A 21,325-nucleotide genomic window follows, 5' to 3' on the forward strand; every position below is an offset into this window, starting at 1 on the left:
TGAGGCCAACCTAGGCAGTTAAGGGGGATCCTGTTCCAAGATTTTAAAATAATAAAAAGGGCTGAGAGTGTAGCTCAGTAGCAGAGCACTTGCCTAGCATACGTGAGGCCCTGGGTTCAATGCCCAGTATAACCAAAAAAAAAAAAGCTATTTGATCACTACATAAAACACAAGTTGCATTAAAGTCTTTGTCTGGTGGTGGGGGATGGTACTTTGGCATCAGTGATATCCATGAATATTTAGTTTGAGATTCCAGATGGTAGAACTCTGATTCAAACATACCCTCTTTATGTAGCAAAACAAAATTCCAGCCACTGAAGGGACATTCTTTTCAATAACAGCAGCTAATAAACTGGGCAAATACTTCAAGATCATGTACATTTGCAAAATATACATGCAAGGGATCCTCCCTGATTTTTCTGATGCAGTAAGACTGGAATGGAGCCCTGGAGGGCAGATTTTGAAAGAGACTTTTATTCTAAGTCTTCACTAACATTAAGTGAAATTAGTATATAGTATAATTATCTCTACCAACCAATCAATAAATTAACTTACATGAAAACAGAGATCTTATTCTAAGACTAAACTTTTCTTTGAGAACATCAGTTATTTTCTCCATTGTTCATTTTTCACTACTAATAAATTAAAGTTTAATCCACAGACTATAATCAGAGCAGATTTGATCTTTCATTCAAACACTTCTACTGTATAACTCGTGATTTTTAAATACAATATTTTAAACATTTCTTAAAAATTATACATACACAATTAGGTACATTTAGCTAATTATTAGTATTAGAACCAAGTAGATTATCAAAGTCAAAGTAAAGATAATAGTATGGTGTAGCAAATAATAAAATATATTTTATTAAATAGGAACCAAAAGAAAGTACAAGAGGTTGGAGCTGTAGCTCAGAGGCAGAGTGCTTGCCTAGCATGTCTGAGGCACTGGGTTCAATCGATTCTCAGCACCACACATACATACATACATAAATAAATAAATAAATAAGTTCATCCACAACTAAAAAATATATGTTACAAAAAAAAGTACAAGAAAGCATTAAGCAGTAACTATAAGAATCAGAATTTCTCTTGAGAAAATATGTAATCAAATAAAATTTTGTTCTGGCAAAAAGTTACATAAATACACACACACACACACACACACACCCTCAGTTTTGAGGTTGCTGTTACCAAACATATCTGGCTACCAGGCAGCAGGTTTCCTATTTTATTGATCACTGGAGCTTCTTCTCAAATTTTGAATACATTTTTTATATATATTAAGATTGCCTGAATTATTTTCCTTCCTTAATCTCATTCCCTTCTCTTCGATATCAGAAACCCAGAGCCAGCTAGTGTGTGCCGCAGTTCCACGGCCCTCTTACCATGCCAGTGGTGGGTCTCTGACATCTCCTGCACGGCCTCCAGTCGGGCGGTCCTCTCATCCGCTTTGCTCTTCTTCAAGAGCAGCCACATAGCACACTCATGATCTTCTATATCAACCGTGCTAAAAGTGTCTTTGCAAAGAGAAAAAGACACAAAAACAAGAAGGTGGATGGTTAAGATAACATTTTTATCCTTTCTTTTATTTCAGAAGGCAATTTATAAACATTTAAAATATACAACAGGAGAGTTAAATCCATATAGTGGTATTCCTATTGATTGCTATGTCTGCTCTCAGTGCTATCACTTTGGTGTATTTATTGTAACTGTTATGCATGTACTTTGGTTTTATAAACTATGGTGGCTTTCACTTCATAGTCATTTTTTTTTCTCCTTTCCCCCTTAAAAAAAAACTGTTTTAAAACAGATGGACTATTTAAAGACATGAAAGAATGAAGTGCTAACACCCATATGCCTATCACATGTAGATTAAGTAACTGCTATCTTGCCATGTTTGCTTCATCATCCTGCAGGTGTCTATAAACTATTAGGAAAGAAGCTGCAGACATAATGACATTTTACCCTTCAGTAGTTCGACCTACATCCCCTAAAAATTAGCCTGTATTCTTTTACACAACTGCAAAATGCATCATCCAACCAGAACACTAACAATAATCTTCCAAAACCATCTAAAATCTAGTGTAACACCATATGCAAATTTTCCCCAAGTTTTTTTTTAAAGATGTTTTTAAAATCAGGATTTGATAAATTCTCTTTAGCCTCTTTCAATTCTAGACGGTTTTCCTGCCTATTCTTCATGATGACAAAGACTTAAAGAAATCAGGTCAGCTTTTTTTTATACATAACTTCACATTATAGATTTGCCTGATTGTAAAATCTACATTTTTATGCAATAGTCTCATTATGAGAAAGCATGGGAGTGATTTTCTAACAAATTTAAAATTCTGTACTACTTGTCAAGAAAACAGGGTACATTTAAGGGCTGGGATTATAGCTCAGTGGCAGAGCGCTTGTCTAGCATATGTGAGGCACTGGGTTCGATTCTCAGCACCACATATAAATAAATAAAAATAAAGTTCTATCAACAACTAAAAAATAATAATGAAATTAACAAAAGAAAAAGAAAACAAGGTACATTTAATCTCAATTTATTTACAACTAATCACAATCTAGTCACAGAGAGGGAAGAAAACTGTCCAGGGCATGACTTTAAGATGACTTTAAGATGACTGATAAGGGTTCCAAGTTAAATGTTTATTACTTACCAGCAAATGGACTCTGTAATATCTTGGCTGATGCTGCTAATATTTTTCTTACTGCTTTGTGAAGTTCTTTTCTTGCCAGCCAGGCAATCCCTGAAATGATGGCAAACTTAAATCAACTAATTCCAAACTTTTTCACAAGGAAAACATAAAATAGCATCTCTGTCTTTTTATTACTATTATCAATTTTTAAAATTTCTTTTACTACTATCAATTTAACTAAAGTCATTATGGGAACACAAATTGTTCTCAAAGTCAGGGAAAAAAGTAAAAACAAAACAATAACATTAGCCAAAGCTACCAAAACTCTTCAAGGCTAAAAATATTCAAGAAAATGTACCTTGTAAACAGACCACATGGAACTGAAATTTGAAGATATCTTTTTTTTTTCCCTTCAGTACCAGGAATTGAACTCAGGGGCACCTGACCACTGAACCACATCCCCAGCCCTATTTTGTATTTTATTTAGAGAAAGGGTCTCACTGAGTTGCTTAGCACCTCGCCTTTGCTGAGGCTGCCTTTGAACTCGTGATCCTCCTGCTGGGATAACAAGCATGCACCACCACACCTGTCGAAATTTGGAGATATCTTAGAGATGAGATTAAGCCTCACTTTATAGATAAATCACAAGTCATAACAACTGTCTATGTAACTGAAATTATGAACATACCATAGAAGCATGCTGAAATCAGAAGGATAATGTAATAATAAACACCAACAAGCTAGCATGGTGATACATACGGCTCACAGTCAGGGGAGCAGTGGAGCCTGCTGTACTAGGGACCATAATGTGCTCACAGGCACAGGCTGGCTGACAACATAGGACTGGCAACTGTAAGTCAGTGTGGCTGACTCAATGCATGAAAATGCACCCCTCTGCTCTAAAATGTCATGTTCACTAAGTTACCCAGAGGCTCACAAGTGACCTAAACATTGAGAAAGAGAATGTCCTAATTAGTAAGGGCAGTTGTTTTACTCTCCATGACAGAACATAAGTGAGCTGGTGTTCATATTTATGAATCCATCTCAGGATAAAAATCATTAAAGCAGAAATATCTCTGGGCCAAATGAGAAAATCGCATTTTAGTACCTGCCAAACTGAGTGCCAGCCTCTGAACCAAGTGCCCCAACTGAGGAGGGAACTGCAGGTTCAGACAGCTGGCTGTCCTCACTTCACTGAGTTCTAGAGGAACTACAAACTCGAATCAGGTATAAATCCAAAATTTGGTTTTCAATCCATGCTTTCAGAACTTAGTTCTGAGGATCTAGTGATTCTCAAAGTGAGCTGAATCTATCTTCTTAATACCGTGTTTTAAAGAAACTTGTTTTTAAATTCACTAACTAGTTCCACTTTTCACAGAGATGACTTTACAATAAACTTACCATGATTTTCTCTTTTGTCTAAAGGAACTGGGTGCAAATATATGTATGACTTCATTTTTTCTCTTTCTACCACTTGAGTATCTAATGTCAAAGACTTCTTCAGGGCCAGAACTTCGTATGTAAAAAATAAAGAACCTCTTAAGAAGAAATAAGAAATTCATCATAAATACAGAATCTAAATGTGATACAAGATTTTCACAAGGAAACATACATAATATCCAAATGATCTTTGCATACACACACATATACACATCTCAATTTAAATAACAAATAGCTTCATAAAATTTTCCAGTCAAGAAACATTACTAACAGCATCCCAGAAACCCACAATGTGTCCTTGTGTCCCCTCCCTAATCCTGACTCTTCTTTCACCTCTATTGGTTATTTTCTGATTTTTATTATAATAACGTCCTTGCTATTATTCAGTTTTACCACCTACATAGGCATCCTAAGACAACAGAGCTTAGCTTTGCCTGTGTTTGAACTTCATTTGAATGGAATCACACTAGATGTACTCTTTTTTTTTCTTTTTTTAACATTTTTTTAGTTGTAGATGAACACGATATCTTTGTTTTATTATTTTTTTAATGTGGTGCTGAGGATATATACACATACATACATACATACTCCTGTAGGGAACATATCAGAAGCAGAATTACATACTTCCTGACAGTACATAACACTGTTCAACTTTACTAGAAAATGTCAAACTAGTTTTCTAAAAGGATTAGGCAATTTATACTCCCATCAACAGAATATACACATTTCTCCTTTCCTAAAGGCTATATCTAAAGTTTATTTTTAAATGTAAGATAGAAAGTTATCTGTCATATATCCTGACATGAAAATTTTCTTCCTCATTAGATTGACCTCCGTAAATCTAGACACAAAGGCTCAGCAAATTCAGTTATCCTGTGCCTTCTGCTGACCTGGGTTTCTGTCCTAAAGCCAACAGATGAGACAAAGGCCAGACCCAGACACACCAGAGGAACACAGAGAAGGCTCTAAGGAACCCTCTGCCCCCTTGGGGATCCATCTGAGCAGTTTTCCAGGGAAGATGATGTTCTTCATTAAAAGTTGGGCAATACATTTTCACTACAGTCCTGAAACAATTGCGATCTAGACAAAGAAACTGCATTATAGAAAAGGGTATACATTTCTCCTCTGTGCAGAATGAGTCAAAGGGGAAAACCATCTAAATAACTTTTGCCTTACGTTACAATGTCAGGAAGTAAGGTATGTGTTTGGATAAAATGCCAAATATCTCCTTTATAATTTTAGCATCTGAACTGATTTTACATTTATACTAGTGAAACAAAGTATTAGCAAACTCAGTAGAGTAGTATCAAACATACATTTAACATCTATACCCCTCCCTGAAAAAGGAAGATCGTAAAGTAACAAATGTTAGAAAGAGGGACACTCCAATCACTGGGCGGGCACCTCTCAAGGAGCGTGAGATGTCAGATGTCAGTTTTCTCAGACAGCCTCCATTTCCTTTCATTAGAGCTTTATTGTGATTTAGGTATTTTCAAAAATAATTTTAAGGTAACTTTCAGCCTCTTCGCTCACTTTCAGTCCTGATATAAGACATGACTTTATGTGCATGAAGGCTGTGTGGGTCTCAGACTCTCCCCTCAGCAACAGGGAAAGGCAGGCAGTCCCCAGTGTACACTTTGGACCAAAGAGAAAACATCCCTCAAGGTAGAGACCCAGATCAAGACAACACTGAATTGTTGGAACCAATGACTAAATCCGTATCCTTTGACTACTGCATGTGACCTATAAATCACTTCCACTGAGATTTCAAATATTAATATAATGAGGTCAATTAATATTTTGCAGTTGAACTTACCCTAAAATAAGTGATCCAGTAAATTTTATTATATTTCCTTTAAAAAGAAAGGGAGAAAGTCAATAAGATGAATTCCACTCTTAAAAGTGTGACAGGAAATAGGCAATAGTCTTTATTTCATATATAATCAGATAAAGTTATTGATATTTTTCTATTAATACAATCAGTTGCTATTAACACATGACTTCCCATCCTCAGACACAAACCAATCAATAAGAACTTCAAAAATATAATTCCTATTTATAGCTTTTTATACTCACTCTCTCCTTCCTTGAGCTTTTGTTATGCCATTTCCAACAAAATCACTGGGGAACATAGACCCTGATCCACTAACCATACTGCCAGGACCAGATTCCTACTGAATATGATGCCCAGAAAGCTCACCTCCTTTCTGACTCCTTTTAGTTAACAACCAATTAAATAAAGGAACAGGGAGCATTATCCCTATCACTGGTAGGACTATGACGAAAAATTATGTTTGTCAAGTGCCAACACAAACTGGCATTTCTCAAAGTAATTATGTTTGGTGGTTAAGTATTATATGTAGGTAGCCTCATTTAAAAAATAGGTCAGAAAAAAAGTGTGTGTGTGTGTGTGTGTGCTTGCATGTTATAAATTTATTTATGCTTTTGGTGGAACTTGGAAAACAGCTTTTTAATATTAAAAAAATTCGATTGGCAGACACTGTTAGTTGCTTATTCAACATACATATACATCTAAAATTATTCAAATCCACAGACTACCTGGCAGCTGGCCATGCAACACAGCTGTAGCCAATCAGATATCAGATATTAGTGAAAGTCTATGAGGAGAATCCCTCCCCTACAAAAGACAAGCCTCACAAGATGGCTTTTGGCCTGCTGCCTTCTTGATGCCCAGGGATTCAGCAACCATCCTGTGACTATGAGAACAACACAAATAGTGGAGCAGGAAGACAGGAAGATTGCTAAGTTTCAACTCCTGCCCCAAACTGTGTCTTGACTTCCTGATTTGTATGGAAAATAGAAATTTAATTTAAGCCACTGTAATCAAGTTTCTGTTGTATACATTGTGCACAACCTTAACTGGTGTATTACAGTTTTCACCCTAGGATGGCCTCATGGACTTTCCCTTCCTGCCCTCACACTGGGGACCCCAGGAACACCCCTATATTGCTACTCCCACTGCTTACTAGAATTTCTCTTTTTCATTGGACTCTTTAAACAAAATACAGCCTCATGAGCCTTTTCTTCCTACCCTAAAGTTCACTGTTATGGGCCAGGCTAATGGACAATGACCAAACAGGCTCCATTTTACCCTGAGACTCCATTATGAGAAATGCTTCTCCAAAGGGAAAGTCCCACCTCTGTACCCATTAATAATTGTCTAACAGTACACTTGGCAACACAAAATAGCAATTCTTATACAATGTATAATTGTTCTCTTTGGTTTCCATTTTTCTTGGGTAATGTACCTTGTCAGAGATTGATTATCTAATAGACGTCAGTAACCATTCTCTAACTTGTACTAAACTAGGGTCATTTTGACCCACTTCCCTTCTGTTTGCTTGCTGCTATACCAACCTGGAGAGTCCCGTGGAAAAAACTAATGTACCCATTGCATTGTCTCACTAACTGCCCAATTCGGCTTCTGTACCTGCTTGCTTGCAGCTACGTCAACCCGGACGTGGGTTTTGCAGTTTTTTGCCTTTAAATATCCTAAAATGCTCAGGCTGAGGGCTGTTCCTTGCAACGACAGTTATGGGTCCTGTGGGGAGGAGTCGACGGCTGGCTGGCTAAATAAAGACCCTTCAATTTGGACAAAACTGGGACTTGGTGTTTTCTGAGCGACCTGCCTCACAATATTTACCACTCTCGGAGTTTGTTCTGCTAGAAATGAAGAGAAAAGAAAAGCTCTCTTCCCTTTTCCTTTCTTCTCTATATCCACTTGTCATTTTATATTTAAAATACAGAATCAGTCAGGTATGGTGACATATGCCTGTAATCCCAGCGATTCAGGAGGCTGAGGCAGGAGGATCACAAGTTCAAGGTCATCCTCAGCAACTTAGTGAGGCTCTAAGCAACTTAGTGAGACCCTGTCTCAAAATAAAAAAATGAGGGCTGGGGTTGTGGCTCAGTGGTAGAGTGCTTCCCTAGCATGTATGAGGCACTGGGTTCGATTCTCAGCACCACATACAAAAACAAATAAATAAAGGTCCATCAACAACCAAAAAAAATTTTTTTTAAATTAAAAAATGAAAAGGAGTGGGGATGTAACTCAGTGGAAAAGCATTCCTAGGTTCAATTCCTGGTACAAAAAACTCACAAAACAGAATCAGAATTTTCTAGATGAAAGGGAACTATCCCTAAAAACAGATCTATCCTAAAGATCAAAACTCCAGGAAGACAGGGGCTTTGTCTTACTGGATATTGTATCCTTAGGGCCCAGAACAGTACTTGGCACAGAGCAGATAGTAGATATTTTTCTTTATTATCACATGAATGAAAGATGAGTTAGGTCAATCTTCTCATTTCACAAATATAGAAAATAGTTCTCTGAAAAGTAGGAATAATTAGACAGGAACTTCATCGTTCCCCTGAACCCTGCAGCCTCCCCCCACCATAGCTCCCCCTCTTTGGCTTCCCTCTCACTGCTATGAAAGATGCGTCTTGGCCCCTGTCAAAAGACAACCTGATCAAAGGCCTCTGCTGTTTCCCAGATCCTTTCTGGGCTTTGTTTCTACTATTCAGTAGAAATGCTACAACATGTCTATATATCCATATGTCTTTGGAATTGTTATCCTATTTCTCTGCTCCCCTTCATAAAAAGTGTCTTCCAGGAATTACCTAGAGTGTCTTGTTTTATTATGGACAAAATTATACCTCCCCAAATTCATCTGCTGAAGCCCTAACGCCCTGATGTGACTGTATTTGGAGATGGGCACTGAGGGAGGTAATAAAGGTTCATAAAGTACCAAGGGTGGGGCCCTAATCTGATAGGACTGATGTCTAAGAAGAGACACCAGACATCTCTCTATCCACAGAGAAACAACTGTGAGAGAATATGAAAAGAAGGTAGCCATCTACAACCTAGGAATTGGGGCCTCACTGGAAACCAATACTGTCAGTACCTTGGTCTTAGTTTCCAGAGCTGTGAGAAAATAAATTTTTATTGTTTAAACCAAAAAAAAAAAGAAAAGAAGAAAGAAAGAAAGAAAAGAAAATAGTTCTCTGAGAAGATAAGTACTTTCTTTCCTACTTTTAACAAATACTACTTAAACCTCTTGTATATGCCAAGTGTAAGAGTAAACAACAGGATATAATGGTAAAAATAAATAAACAAACAAACAAACAATAAGACATTGCCCTCAGAGTTTACAGTCCATGGAGGACATCAGTTGATTAACCAAGTTCTATATGGACTCTACCAAACCACAAGTCACAGATCTAGCCTGGGCTAGCATGCCAGGAAGCATGCCTGAGGGCCTGGTTATAGTGCGGGGGGAGCAGATCAGGGCAGATCCCAAAGCCCATCAAGGCAAAGACAACATTTTCCTTGCTTACTACTGCATTCCCAGAACCAAGTACGGGCACCTGCACTTTGATTTGTGAGAGTTTAATAAATACTTGCTGCATGACAATGCACTGACACTTAATTTTGGAAGGATGGGCATGAAGTTGGCTGAAAAAAATAGGGAAGGAAAGAAAACTTCCAAGAAAAAGAATCAGTATTGCTCTGGGCCTACAAATGTGGGGTGAATCATTTGTATGAAAAGACAAAGGAATCTGACCCTTATCGTAGATTAAATAAGCTTTTGAGGCCCCCCCCTGGAAATTTAGCCACAATTCTATCAATGTTCCTGTATGAAAATGTTGTTGTTTGAACTGTACTCACGGATCTCTCTCCAGTATGTGAAACTTTTTGGTGGGGGAGTAGAGGTTCCTATTCTTCTCCAACAGATGACACAATAAGCAGCCAGAGACATTCTGTGCAGGTAGAAGAATGTAACAAATTTAATTTAGCATCTAATATGAATGTTTAACTAAAAGACCATATCATCATCAGAGTGGATTGTCCACAGTTAGATTTTTCTAGACCAAGAAAAAATTTTCTCCCCTAAAACTTACCCACAAACTTACTAGAATAAATTTTGCTAGTACTTTAGTGATTTTTTTCAAACTGTGTCCAATTGTGATTAATGATTAATAGGAAATAAGGAAAATTACAGAATATTAATCATCAATATAGGGGAGAACTGATATACGGAATTCACCCATTCACAAAAAAAGTTCACCTTCTTTTAGATATTTTGTCATTTTTCTTCATAAAGGTCACTCATGATTTGTTTCTTCATGAAAAAATTTCAAATGTATAGAAATATAGAAAAATAAAGTAAAATGAATCCCACCACTCAGCTTTGATAATTATCAACATGTGGCTAATCTTGTTTAATATACACCTGCTCTACCCAATAGGCTATCTGCATGATAAACATTTTCTATACTTATGTTAAGGTATAGTTAATAGCTGTTATGTATGGATCCAGACAGTTCACTGAAAAGCTCATCTCTTGAAGATTTGATTCCCCAATGCAGCAATGCCCAGGAATGGGGCTTTTGGAAGTGACTGGATCATGAGAGTTATCACCTCATCAGTGAATTAATCCATTAGATGAATGGACTACTAGGAGGAGATGGAAACTGCAGGCAGGTGGGGCATGGTAGAGAATGTTATGGTTTGGATATGAGGTCTCATCCAAAAGCTCCTGTTAATGTGGGAATATCTGGAGATGAAATAATTTGATTGTGAGAGCTATAATCGAATCAGTCCAGCCTAGTTTGAACAGATTGGATGTAACTGCAGGCAGGTGGAGTGTGCCTGGAGGAGGAGGGTCACTGGAAGCATGCCCTGGAAGGGTGTGTCTTCTCTGTGGCCCCTTCCTCCCCACCTTCTGTCTGCTGACCCAATGATGAGCTGTTCCGATTTAGAGGTGAGGTATCCCCCAAAAGCTCACATGTGAGACACTGTGAGAGGGTTCAGAGGGAAAATGATTGGGCTGTGAATGCCTTAACCCAATTAGTGAGTTAATTACCCAACAGGATTAACTGAATGGTAACTAAAGGCAGGTGGGGTGTGGCTGGAGGAGGTGGGGTATTGGGGGTGTGGCTTTGGGATATATAATTGGATCTGGCAAGTGGAGTCTCTCTCTGCTTCTTGATCATTATGTGAGTTGCGTCCCTCTGCCACACTCTTCTGCCGTGGTGTCCTGCCTCACCTGGAGCCCAAGGAATGGAGCTGGCTGTTTATGGACTAAGACTTCTGAAACCGTGAGCCCCCAAATAAATTTTTCCTCCTCTACAATTGTTCTGGTTGGGTCTTTAAGTCACAGCAGCAAAAAAGCTGACTAAAACATGAGCTGAGCAGCTGTCCTCTGCTGGTCCTTTCCACCATGATGTGCTGCCTCACCTTGGGCCTAAAACAATGCAGACGGCCATCTACACTGACCTCTGAAACCACGAGCTGCAAATCAACTTTCTCTGCTCTAAGTTGTTCTTGTCGGGCATTTTAATGACAGTGATGCAGAGCTAACTAAAACACAGGACACAGGTCGCTGGGAGCATGGCCTTGGGTACTACATCTTGTCCATGGCCCCTTCCCTGCTCTCATTCTCCCATGCCCCACTTCCTGTCTGTCATGAGCTGAACAGCCTTCTTCTTCCGCATCCTTCTGCCTTGATGTTCTGCCTCACTTCAACCAAAGCAATGAAGTTGGCTGATCATGGACTGAATACTCCAAAACTCTGGAGACAAAATGAACTTTTCCTCCTTTATTTATATGTATGTTTTTTGAGGGGGTGGATACCAGGGATTAAACTCAAGGGCACTCGACCACTGAGCCACATCCCCAGCCTTATTTTGTATATTAGAGACAGAGTCTGAGTTGCTTAGCGCCTCGCTTTTGCTGAGGCTGGTTTTGAACTTTCAATCCTCCTTTCTCAGTCTCCTGAGCTGCTGGGATTACAGGTGTGTGCCATCACTCCTTTATGTTTTTTTATGTCAAAAGCTAATTAACACTCTAGCTACATGTTTGTACTGAGGGCTTAAAATATGACTAGTCCAAATATATGGCAAATATAACTAGGGAACTGAGATCATCCTATTTAATTTTAATTTATTTAAATAGCCACATATGGCTAGTGACTATTGAACAGTACAATCTTTACTCAACCCATATTCACTTTCTGATACCACCACATTACATTATTTTGAAGAAAATACAAAACGTCTAATCATTTAATTTTGACTATCTTGTATGTGCCTTTCCTCAAGGGGGAGAAAGACCTATCAAATTGCCTCCAAAATAAATATAATTCCTTGGAACCAACAAACATCTCATTATCACATCAATTATTTCATAAACTTTGGTTTTGTTTTGCACTATTGAACTGTTAGAATTAGGATCCAAACATAGTCTGTACATTACATTTGGTCTGAGTCTGCTGGATAACAAGAGAAAGGTTCAGTATTCCCATTAACACAGTCAACATTTACCAAAGCCAAAACTGCCAGGCATGTGAACTCATACCAGACTAACCAGCCTCTAGCTGACCCTAAAAACTACATAGTTGTTTTAGCCACTAGGTCTTGGGATAGTGTATAAAAAGGTTGCTGTTAGATGTGCCTAAATTTTCCTTTACACTTTAAACATATTAAATCTTAAAAGTCTCTCTGTTGAAGTCCCTATTTCTAATAATTAGGGTTATCTATCCTTTTTGGTGGTTTGCTTGCTTATGTTTGTAATCTTTGATTAAGAGTTATCTTCCGTCCGAGCATCTACTGTGAGATTCCCATGTGTTCTGGTCTATAGTGCAGTTTCAAATTTACCCCTGCCAGAGTAATACAGACATTACAAATGGATGCATTCCATTTGGATTCCCAGCACTATAAGGACACTGAGAATTTAACCCCACAATCACAAGAGGTACACATTTAGATTTTAATTTCCATTCTTTCATGTTCCTGGTAAAAGCAAGTGATCAGGTTTTTCCTTAGTCTAATGGGAGGAAATTTTCTAGTCTCTGCACCCTTGAAGGTGTAGTCCCTTAGGGATAATCACTTTTAAGGTGAGCAGAGTTTACCTGGCACAAGCAATTCAGGTCTTGATCAGGTTCTGATGACTCAGTAACTTCTTGTCTTCCTCAGTGCTATGACTTCTGCTGAGTTTCCTTTTCTAATCCTTCTCAGTTTCCTTCTTCTGCAATACTTCACTTAGAATTTTCACTTTGTTTTGCACTATTGAACTATATAAAGGGGGGGGTAGATAGTGCTGTCTGGAAGTGAATACAACTTTTTAAATCTGAGCATGACCCAAGATTTAAGTCTTTCAATAATTCCTCATTATCTAAAGCAGTGTTTCTTAAATTGAGTCCTGAGTTATGTATCAAGAATGCCACAAGTGGGGCTGGGGATGTGGCTCAAGCGGTAGCGCGCTCGCCTGGCATGCGTGCGGCCCGGGTTCGATCCTCAGCACCACATACAAACAAAGATGTTGTGTCCGCCAAATACTAAAAAATAAATATTAAAAAAAAATTCTCTCTCTCTACCTCTATCTCTCTCACTCTCTCTTTAAAAAAAAAAAAAAGAATGCCACAAGTTATCTCTGTTTCAGGTGGAAACATGAGAAATCAATTTTTGTTCATATACTTTTCATCTTTAAGGTATGATTTAGGTAATATTCACTCTTTTAAATGTACAGATCCAAAGGTTTAGACAAACACAGTCAAATCAAAATACAAAAAGTTCTATGAATTGAAACATTTTTGTGTTAATTCAGAATGGATATTCTTTCTTCCTTAAAAGGTTTTAAATAGTATTTCCAAATTGTCTTAGAGATAGTCAAATGTCTCCCACTCTGAAAATCACTGATTTGTCCCTATAGTTTTGCCTTTGCAAGAATGTCTTCTAATGGGATCATACAGCACACAGCCTGAACCTGGCTTCCTTCACTTTTTATAAAAATGCCCTTGAGTACAATTCACAATAGCTAAACTATGGAACCAACCTAGGCAACCTTCAACAGATGGACAGAGACAAATATTGTGATATACATACATATATATACACACACACACAATGGAATATTACTCACCCTTAAAGAAGAGTGAAATTATGGCATTTGCTGGTAAATGGATAGAACTGGAGAATATCATGCTAAGTGAAATAAGCCATTCCCAAAGAACCAAAGGACAAATGTTTTCTCTGATATGCAGATGCTAATTCACAATAAGGCGAGGCTTTCACAACAAGAGGGGGCTAGGGAAGAATAGAGGTATTTTGGATTAGACAAAGGGGGAATGAAGGACAGGGAGTAGTTAAGGGGTAGGAATGATAGTAGAATGAATCAGGCATTATTACCCTATGTGCATATATGATTACACAACCTGTGTAACTCTATATTATATACAACCAAAAGAATGAGAAGTTATACTCCATTTATGTATGATGTGTCAAAATGCATTCTATTGTCATGTATAACTAATTAGAATAAAAAATGTTTCTAAATTTTAAAAAAATTTAATAATGCATTTGAGAATCATCCACATTTTTGTATCTGTGGTATCATTCCATTGTATAGATTTACTAATTTGTTTATACATTCCCAGTTGAGGAACATTTGAGTTGCTTAGTTTTTCATGATTCTGAATAAAGCAGCTATAAACATTTATATACAGGTTTTATGAGTAAACATAGTATACATTTCATGTTGTTGGATTTGACTTGCTAGTATTTTGTTAAGGATGTTTGTGTCTTTGTTCATCTGAGATATTAATCTCTAATTTTCTTGTTATTTCTCTGTCTTATTTCCACATCAAAGCAGCACTGATCTTATAAGTTCATAAATGTTCCATCTTCTATATGCTTGAAATTAATGCAGAATTACTTATTCTTTCTTCCTTAAAAAGTCTTACAGTATTTCCATATTGTCTTAGGGTCTAGAGTGATGTCCTTTCTTTCATTCCTGACTTTGGCAATCTGGATTTTCTTTTTCTTACGTTTGCCAATTCAGCTAACAGTTTACTTCATTGGTACTTCCTTTCCTTCCTTTTTTTGAAATATCTCGCTATCTTGCCCAGGATAGTCTCAAACCCCTGGGTTCAAGTGATCCTCCCAAGTGCTTAGGGGCATATGCCACCAAGCTCAGCTTCCACTGATATTATCAAAGAAAAAGCTTTCAGTTTCACTGAAATACTGTTTTCTATTATCAATTTCACTGAATTGTGCTTTTACCTTATTCTCTGCCTTCTGCTTGCTCTGATTTCAAATGGCACTTAGTTGCTTAAAATCTAAGTTCAAATCACTGATCTGTGATTTCTTATTTTCTAATTTAAGTATTTATACTAAAAATGTCCCTCTACATATTGCTCTCATTGTATCCTCAAATTTTGATACACCATGTGGTTATCTTCTTTTAGTCAATTAAAAATATTTTCCAGGGCTAGGGTTGTGACTCAATGGTAGAGTACTTGCCTAGCACGTGTGAGGCACTAGGTTTGATTCTCAGCACCACATGTAAATAAGTAAATAAAATAAAAGTTCCTCAACTAAAAAATATTTTTTTAAAAAGATTTTCTAATTTCATTGACTTTTTCTTTACCAATGGGATATTCAGAGGTATGTTATTTAATTCCCCAATATTTGGGATTTTCCTAGATCTCTGATTTCAAATGTTAATTCCATTTTGGCTGGAGAACAGGTTTTGTATAAGTTGAACTCACAAATCTTGTTAGGGTTTGTTTTATGGCACAGAATGTGGTCTATCTTGATGAATGTTCCATATGCACTTGAAAAGAACATATAGTCTACTACTGTTGGATATTCTTCTACAAAAGTCTATTAGTTTGAGTTGATGGGTAGTGTTTTTCAAGTATTCACTTCCTTTCTTCTTTTCTGCCAACTTGTTCTGTTGAATAAGAGTGTGAAAGCAGGGGTCACTTAGATCATGAAAGTACCTTCTAGCTGGGAAGTCTAAAACTTTCTCTGAGTTACAGGAAGTTGTTGGAAGATTAATCTTAAGAAATCAAACAATCAAAATTTTAATTGCTTTTAGAAAAATTAACAAGATGAAAATTAGGTTGAAGAAGAGCCAAACCAGAGATGGGAAAAATCAATATGGAGGTCTTTAACAATAATCAAGGAGAAAAATGTACTTGAAGTAAGATAGTGGCTCTGAGAATGATCAAGAAGAAACAGAATGATGACATATTAAGAAAATCACCAAATCTGATAAATCATTTGAATGAGGAATGGTGGGAAATGAAGAAGAGGAAGGAGACAAACATGGTTCTGTTTCTGGCCTGGATTACTAAGTATACAGGATAATATTAACCAAAATAGGGAAATGCTAGAAATGATTTTGGCAGAAAGGATTCCAGTTTCAACATGCTAAGATTAAGGTTCTTTGTGAAATAGTGGAAAAAATGTCCAATAAGCAGTGTAAGCTCAGCATAGGACTAATCCATAGATATGAATGTATGAGACATCAGCATACATTACTAATTGAAGCCAGGGGTTTGGGTAAATTTATTAAGAATAGTGGAGAGCTCTGAGTGGTAGCACACATCTGCAGCTTCTCAGGAGAATTAGGCCAAATGATTGCTTAAATAAACACTAGTGTATAAAACAGTGTTACTCAAAATGTCCAAAGGACTATCTGCAGAGGTACTTAATAAAATGCAGGTTCCTACTCCAGATCTGATTTTTCTGTTCCAAGTTCCATGAAACTAAAACCACGGTTTTAACAGGGCTGCTTCCACTTACTGAAAGCTCTGGGGGAGAATCCACTACCAGACTCATTCAGGATATAAGCAGATTTCAGTTCCCTAGTGATTGGCAGAACTCAGTTCATTCAGCTTTAACAAGGAGGTTCTTATTAACTTGCTGGTTGTTATCTGGGGACCACTCTTAGCTCCCAAAGCCCTCTGACTGGTCTTTGCAGGTAGCCCCCTATATCTCCGAATTGACAACAGCTTGTCCTTCTTATAATGCCACACCTGTCTCTTCTGCTTTCTTCTTTAACTTTCAGGGACTATGTAATTACACCAGACTACTCCAGATCATATAAAGTAATCTCCCAATTTAAGGTCTGTAACCTTCATTCCATCTGGAAAGTCCTTTTTGCCATATAACATTATATAACCAGGGGATTCCAGGGATTAAGGTATGGACACCTTTTTTTTTTTTTTTTGGATACCAGGGGTTGAATTTAGGGACACTCAACCATTCAGCCCCAGCCCTATTTTATATTTTATTTAGAGCCAGGGTATCTCTGAGTTACTCAGCACCTTGCTGTTGCTGAGGCTGGTTTTGTACTTGTGATCCTGTTGCCTCAGCCTCCCAAGCCACTGGGATTACAGGAGTGTGCCACCATGCCTGGTGAATGGACATCTTTGAGGGGGTCAGTATTCTGCCTACCATAAGCTGCTATAAGTATTCTGATACAAGTCTTTTTTTGCAGACATGAGTATTCACACCTCTTGGGTAAATATCCAGGAGTGGAACTGCTGGGGAAGGGAAGTTATATGTTTAACTCTGTAAGACACTGACAGTTTTTTCCAACGTGACTGTACCATTTTACATTGCAACCAACAAAGCAGGAGTGTGAGGGTTCCAATCGTTCCACATCCTTGACAATGCTGTCAGCCTGTTTGATTTTAGCCTTTTCTGTGTGTGCATTATAGTATTTTTTTCATAATTTTGGTTTGAAATTCCCCCAAAACTATGTTGAGCACTTTTTCATATTTGCTAGCCATTTACATATTTTTTGTGAACTGTCCAAGTGTTTGCTCATTTAAAAAATTTTTAAGGATGAATTATCAGTATTTTATACATTCTAGAAACAAATCCTTAATCATACATACACACTACAACTAACTCCTCCAACTGTGATTTGTTTATTCCTTTCTTTTTTAAAACTTTATTTTTTATTTTTTAGTTGTAGTTGGACACAATACCTTTATTTTGTTTATTTACTTTTTATGTGGTGCTGAGGATTGAGCCCAGGGCCTCGCACATGCTAGGCAAGCGTTCTACTGCTGAGCCACAACCCCAGCCCCAATGCCTTTATTTTTTATGTGGTGCTAGGGATCAAACCCAGTGCATCACACATGCTAAGCAAGCACTCTACCAGTGAGCCACAACCCCAGCCCTCATTTTTGTAAAGATACCTTTTGATGAAAAGGAGTTTTAATATTAACAGTCTCACCAATTGTTTTATGATTATTGCCCTCTGTGTCTTGAGAAATTGTTGCCCACTTCATGTCATAGTCTCATTTTATTAAAAAATTGTTTTAGCTTTTACATTTAGGTCTATGGCCCATTTTAAGTTAATTTTTTTTTTGTATTGAGTAAGCAGGAGTTGAGGTTGAATTATTTTTATATGGCTATTTGAAAGTGCCAATAAAATTTGCTTAGACAATTTTCTTTTCACCATTGAAGGTGATTTTGTACCTTGCTCAAAAATCAATTGATCATATATTGTATACCTATTTCTGGATTCTTTATTATATCCCACTGATCTAGCTGTCTGTCCTTAAATACCACAGTCTTGATTATTATATTTTTACAGTAAGTGTTGAGCTAAGTAATGTAAGTTTTCCATCTTTGTTATTCCTGTTCAAGATGGACTCTTCAAGGTCCTTGGCACTGCCAACATAATTTTAGAGTCAGTTTTGTCAATTACTATTTTAAAAATCTTTTAGGATTAAAACTATAGCTACATTAAACCTGAAACAATTATTTTAAGTAGAGAACAAAGCAGTAATTCTGAAGAGATTAAGAACAACTAAAAAGGGAGATACTATGAGAACAAAATGAAACAAATATTCAAAAATTCCATTAAATTTAATCACAGCAAGGTCACTGGAGCCTTCACAAAGATAGCTTCATTGCCCTGGTTGGAGTGAAAATGGAATGAAATTAAACATTATTTCAGCCCTCCAGTCTGGGGTTGTGGCTCAGTGATTTTTTTTTTTTTTTAAATGTGGTGCTGAGGATCGAACCCAGGGCCTCACATGTGCTAGACAAGTGCTCTACCGCTGAGCCACAATCCCAGCCCTAATGGTGCTTTTTATAACTTAAGAAATCCTTCCTGGCAGATGAAAACGTTCTGAAGGCAAACAGTAGGGCTAGCTACATAAAAACATCACTGAGGGCTGGGGCTGTAGCTCAGTGGCAAAACACTTGCCTAGCATGTGTGAGGCACTGGGTTTAAGCCTCACCACATTAAAAAATAAATTAAATAAAGGCATACCATCCATCTACAACTTTTTTTTTAAATCACTGAACCACACGTCTAAAAATGGTAAATCTTATATGTAGTACCACAATAAAGCAAACAAAAAAATCTTTCCCAGAGACAACATAGTCTCATATTTTTTCCTAAATATCTTAAAAATGTGTATTTCAGATTAAGTTCTTTAATACATCTAGAAATTACTGTTGTAAATGGTATAAAGCAAGAACTCTGTCTTTATTCGAAATGGATTTAATGTATCTTTGCATCATTTATTGAACAGTTTTCCCCTTACTTTGTGATATAACTTAGTAGTGTACTAAGCTCCCATATGTATATGGGTGTGTTTATAGATGCAGTATCTTGTTCCATGAATTTCCTTTATCCCTGAACCAACATCATACTGTCTTAATTATTACAAGTTTATATTAAACTTTGATATCTAGTAGAGAGGGACCATATTTAATTTTCTTCTTTGAAATTGACTTAGCTATTCTTGGTACTTTGACTTTCCACATAAATTATAGGTTTAGAATGTCAAATTCCATGAAAAGTACACAGTGATTTTCACTGGCACTGCACAGAATGTATAGAATTGGAGAAACCTATTATCTTTTTGACATTGAGTGTTCCCATCCATGAATATTGTACATCTATCTGTTCAGCTATTTGGTGTACTTTTATGTGTTTCAATTAAGCATTACAATTTTCTACCTAAAGGACCGGACAGCTTTAGTTGATCTATTTCTAGACACTTGCAGTTTTGAATGCCATTGTGAATAGTACCTCTTTATCATTAAAATTTCTGGTGAATTGTTGTTAATATATATTATTATATATTAGCAATAATTCACCAGAAATATTTTTTGTTTTTGTTTTACTCAGAAATATTAACTGAAGGCTATTTCTTTTAACCAATGTAACCCTTTCAGTCACTATCATATCACCATCTGGTATCTTCTTCTTACCTGGTGTGTCTCTGTGCCCCCACTAAAATTAGTTACTTGTTTACCACTGCACCCAGAGATTGTTTTTGAGTAAATATGGATGCAGGTTTTAAATCTGGATGCTTGGAAGAAAAGCAGGTTTTGAAGAATGAAAGACAGTGATGAAAATGGTTTCAATTTGAAAGGTGGCGTTCAGATTACACACAAGTCATTAAGGTGCAGGCATCCGTCCAACACCTGGAGCTCAAGAATGGCAGTTCAAGGTAAAGGAACTCACGAAATGGAGGGCTGATTCTCAAGGAGGGAAGGTCGGCAGGGAAAAACAAAAGCAAGGAAAAGAGGCTTGGGAAAAACTAAACGAGGCAAATTTTAAAAGGAGCTGAAGGACATAGGAACCAATGGAAAGAAAAGATTTGAGATAAGGGAAGAGGGAAATAAGTAGGAAAGCAAGGGTCCATAAGAGATCACAAGAACACACGAAGCAAAAAGCTACACAAGCTTAATTGTGGAAGTACAATAAAACCCAACGCACAGAAAGCAAGAACCTATGGCAACTTGGAAAAATGGAGAGCTCCATTAAGAACCACATCAGAATTTCGGAAAGGAATTAACTTTAGAACCTTCTGTGGTCTTTCGCTTTAAAATGACCGTTACAGGTTTTCGAGACTAAATCGGTATCCAGTCTCCCCAGTCTCCAGGGTCAGGGAGCTAGAAGGTGGGATCCGGCAGGTTCAGGAGTGTCCGATGGGCTGCCTCCTTCTGGTCATCATCTTGTCAACAGAACCTGGATGGTGCACCAGGAGGTACGCTCCCCTGGCCTCGGAAGCAACCAGAGAAGCACCACAGCGAAACCAGAAACGCAAGCCAGGCTTCAGAGGACCAGAGAGACCCTCACGCCCGCGGCGGATCCGCAGGTCGCGCCGGGGCCGCGCGCCCTCACGGGGGCGCCCCGGCCATGTCGGGCTACCGCTCCCCACTCCCCTACGCGCCCGGCTTCACCGACGCCCCCGCCCAACCCACGAGCCCGCCTCTTCTTCCTACCTGCCAGCACGCGGACTCGGCCTGCCCCCAACCGCTCCCTCGGAACCCGCCAGCGGGAGCTGCCACCCTTCTCTGCGGCTTCCAGCCGGAGATCTCGGGGCAGCCGGCACGTGACCCCGCCCCTGCATGCCCCGCCCATTGGCCCAGCTCGCCCCGCCTCT

General features: G+C 37.9%; 1 protein-coding gene across 4 annotated transcripts in view; it reads right to left on the reverse strand.

Moving 5' to 3' along the window:
• Positions 1-21,288, reverse strand: part of Serac1 (serine active site containing 1) — a 62,643-nt gene extending 41,355 nt beyond the window's left edge. For 2 of the 4 annotated variants that reach the window (XR_009228003.1, XM_046456617.2), the window contains exons 1-6: positions 21,165-21,288; positions 9,781-9,872; positions 5,908-5,944; positions 4,053-4,189; positions 2,673-2,762; positions 1,389-1,520 (exon numbers count right to left, since the gene is read on the reverse strand). Coding sequence is in view for 3 of the 4 variants with exons in the window: in XM_046456617.2 (XP_046312573.1) it covers positions 1,389-1,520; positions 2,673-2,762; positions 4,053-4,189; positions 5,908-5,944; positions 9,781-9,871 (487 nt within the window). In the remaining variant the exon portion in view is untranslated. Of the gene's footprint in view, positions 1-1,388; positions 1,521-2,672; positions 2,763-4,052; positions 4,190-5,907; positions 5,945-9,780; positions 9,873-13,024; positions 13,187-14,034; positions 18,822-21,164 lie in introns of those variants that run through there. The other 2 variants (XM_046456618.2, XM_058583198.1) reach the window with 2 other exon arrangements.
• Between the last annotated feature and the right edge of the window lie 37 nt (positions 21,289-21,325).

The sequence above is a fragment of the Marmota monax genome, unplaced genomic scaffold (assembly GCF_021218885.2).
Source record: "Marmota monax isolate L192 unplaced genomic scaffold, Marmota_monax_Labrador192_F-V1.1 WCK01_AAM20220418_F8-fsc00164, whole genome shotgun sequence".
NCBI lineage: Eukaryota > Metazoa > Chordata > Mammalia > Rodentia > Sciuridae > Marmota > Marmota monax.